The 3,598-nt window shown below is 31.8% G+C and overlaps 1 protein-coding gene across 1 annotated transcript; it reads right to left on the bottom strand.

The window, feature by feature from the left end:
- Window positions 1–452: 452 nt before the first annotated feature.
- Window positions 453–2,313, bottom strand: LOC125816034 (transcription factor bHLH96-like). Its single transcript, XM_049495629.1, has 3 exons — window positions 1,744–2,313; window positions 1,061–1,480; window positions 453–694 (listed from the first exon to the last, which is right to left on the bottom strand). The coding sequence occupies exons 1-3, from the start codon at window positions 2,245–2,247 to the stop codon at window positions 605–607; spliced, it is 1,014 nt and encodes a 337-aa protein (XP_049351586.1). The 5' UTR covers window positions 2,248–2,313; the 3' UTR covers window positions 453–604.
- Window positions 2,314–3,598: the final 1,285 nt, after the last annotated feature.

The following is a 3,598-nucleotide window of genomic DNA, read 5'->3' as shown; positions in this document are numbered from 1 at the left end:
ATATTCAAAAAAGAAAGGCTTTAATTTATTCAGGTGTTAGTAACTTTTAGGTGAACTATAAATCTAATTAACAACCCCTTTAAAGTGCAAATTAAACATGGCTCTAGTAGAGTTATAGACTAATATCATCAAACAATTAATCATGATTAGTATAAGATAATTAATTGAATTATAGATCAGTAATTAATTATTGATTGATTACAGCTCCTGCATGGAGGGAGTAGTCAACAGCAAGTGTTTCAAACAGTCAGCAAACTGAATTGTTAAACAAAATTTTGTTCTCTTCCCTCTAAAGAAATGTAACTAATTAATGAAGTAGTTAGTGGCATTATTTTATTTAAATGAATCCTTGACATGTTTATTCAATGTGCTAGAAGCCATGAATACACGTATATGAAGACATATCGATAATTAATTAAATAAAAATGTCTTCAATAACATGTTAAGTGAATATATTTTAACACGCTAGGCAATACAATTAGAATTTGCGACCTCAAAATTAAACTCTGATTTATTGTCAAATATTCCTAATTCTACATAAATATAAGCAATATAGCTTGGAAAATTAATTAAGATGCTTAAATATAGTCTCACATCAAGCTAATTAATTAGCCTCTTCACGGATCCTACTTAAAATCTGATTCACAACAGCTGCTATGTCTTCCGCTGAATTCATCTTGCAATCTTCCTCTACCTGCACATTTATAAACAAAATCAAGTACATTAAATTAAATTCAAAAGATTTTAGCTTTATGTTATATACACCGTCAATGTAAATCAAAAAAATTTACACCATCAGATCATCTATACTAATCACCGTAGATCACATATCTTAGTTTCATGATTTCAGGCTTACTTGAATGATCAAACGGTGTAAAATATTGTTTACGATATTAATATATAAAATTTGAACTCTTTTTTTCTTTGTCTCAATTTATGTGGCATAGTTGAAATTTCAAGATTCAAACTTTGACCGTAAATTCAGACATAGAAGCTTTAAAAATTTGATTAACTCTCGAAATTCGAACAATGACACATATAAATTGAGATGTAGTCTCACCTTCAAACTGAGAGAACAGAGGACAAACTGGTCAACTTTTGAAACGTTGAGATGAAGAACACTTAGCCTAAGACTTTCAAGCCCTGAAATAATTGTAGGAAGCAATCTTGGCCTCTTTTTTGACCTTATTTTCAGATTTGCATGATTTTCCACCATTGTAACCTCTATATCAGCTGTTGCTGGTAACTGCTGGTTCCTGTAATATTCATTCTCACAACATACATTTTCACTAGTAGTTGTAGCAGCAGACATGGTTGTGGAGTACTGTGGAATGCTAAAGAACTCAGAAAATGGAGAAGTTTCACCATTTGCTTCTTGATTTTGACTAGTCAAATGCTTCTGACCACTAAGGAATTGAAGCTGTTGCTCTAGCTCTTTCACATAGTTAATTGCACCACTAACAATTGATGCTTGATCACCCTTAAAATGTAACAACAAAAATCAATAGTTTAGAATAAAAGTGTATTCTATCTGTCTAACAGCTTAAACTTTTCGATTTAGTGGACATAATAGTTTCAACGTATATAAAGAGGATTTATATATTTCGGCGAAGGGGATTTAATTGAGCTTCTTTATGATATCACACAGGTTATGAGTTAAAATTTCACAAATAAAGAAATTTCAAATCTCAAACTTATACGAGTCGACCAGTATAAAATAAAATTTGAGAGAAGGAATCTGACCCTTTGGACATAAGATTCAGGCATGAGAGTACGGAGAACAGAGAGGTACTCATTCATCTGTTTTCGACGATTTCGTTCAACGGCAATGTGTGTAATTCTTTGAATCTCAATCTCTTCGTCATTCTTCTGTGTTCTTGTTCTTCTTCTTCGTGGTCTAGTTGTACTACTAGACATTTCAATTGGAGAGTCCAATTGTGCCTGCTGTTCCTGTTGATCCACAATTGTAAAATTATGGTCTAAAACAGAGGAAGAATTTTGACCCCATTGATTAAATTCATTTTGGGAATCTACTAATAATGGAGCTGGCAAATTCCAATTTGAGTAGTTCTCGTACTCTTGAGGTGCTGTTACATTTTGATTATTCGGAAGAAATTCATCAAACGCTTCATTGTTGTAATAATCAGAGCCAGAGCCAGAGCCAGAACCAGAACCAATGCTCCAATTTGTAGTTCCGAGTAACGCATAAAGATATTGTTGTTGTTGCGTTATAGCTTCTAGAGCCATTATCGATCGATGAAGTCTAAGAGTATAGCGTGAAAAGTTTTATTTTGAAATAGACTAAAAGGGAAAAAGGATACCCGACGGAAATGTTATAATACGGGTTTTGGTTCTTTTGGGGTGAATTATTTCACCTTTTAAAGGCGTTCGACGGGATATAGACCACACACATGCACAGAATATTGCACGTGAAATTCTTTTGAACATATTCACATTTTTTACAATACAAAATAAAATGAGAAATATAATAAAATTCGTCCTTTTAAGTTCTACCTATTCTTCTTTTTATGTCAAACTATTGATATATCATATATATGGTAAATTTAATTAAAAGTATTGAGTTTGTGATGCATTAAGGTCACATGGATAAACAATTTTTTAATAGAAAGGTTTTTGCAGGTAAATGAACCTTATATAATGTGAATATGATTTAGTTGGGCTAATACATTTCAGATAGTTTAAAAGAACCTATTGGATGGTCGAAGGACTTGTTCACATAAGAACTAAATGTCCTACCACAATTGCAAATCAATCTAAATAGCCGTTCTATGACAGTTCTACTCCTAAGTCCTAATATATATGCAAAATTAACTGCAAATATGGAAACCCGTCCACTTTTCTTTTTTATTTTTTTAACTTTTATCCATTTTTAATCCTATAAAAGATAGCTTTGAATTTGAATTAGGACAAATTTAACTTGAATTTGTGGTCCTTTTATGGGGACGGACTTTGAACATGATTTTTTTTTTATTCTCATGAATTTGAAGCCGAGAATATACATTTATACTCAAAGACTTGACTATACTTTTTGAACTACCCTAGCTAGGTTCATAAAGACTATATGTTGATTCTAAAGTTGTACTTAGAGTAATTAGTCACCAACTAATTTGGAAAACACTACTCACAACCTATTGTTGGATGAGAGTTAAAAATTTATGAGCTAGCCCAAACTATTTTTCAATTAGATACTTATGGATGTAGCCACGTTTTAACTTAAGTTAAACTCAAAAATTTATAACGTTATGTACGAAACGGAAGTTAAACTGTTTAACAACCAGCTAATTAATGAATTATTAACTAAGATGGCCCAAACATCGGTAGGCCAAACAATATTGTACCTTTTTTTACATAAAAAAAAATCTTTTATAAATATAGAATTTGTCCCAACTCTCGCTACACTTATTATTTCAAGACTAGGCAATATATATTGGAGTACTATCTTTAGAGTTCATGCAGAATAAACTCCACTCCAGTATAATAGCCCGCAACTCACATACGACAAACCCTATGCAACAAACTCGATCAACAAAGCATGCAAGTATTTCGAACCAAACTGAGAACTTGAAACCTCATATAA

The sequence above is a fragment of the Solanum verrucosum genome, unplaced genomic scaffold, assembly GCF_900185275.1.
Source record: "Solanum verrucosum unplaced genomic scaffold, falcon-dt-bn FXZP01000261.1, whole genome shotgun sequence".
Taxonomy (NCBI): Eukaryota; Viridiplantae; Streptophyta; class Magnoliopsida; order Solanales; family Solanaceae; genus Solanum; species Solanum verrucosum.
Note: the sequence above shows the minus strand (reverse complement) of the source record. Positions and strands in the feature narration are given on the sequence as shown.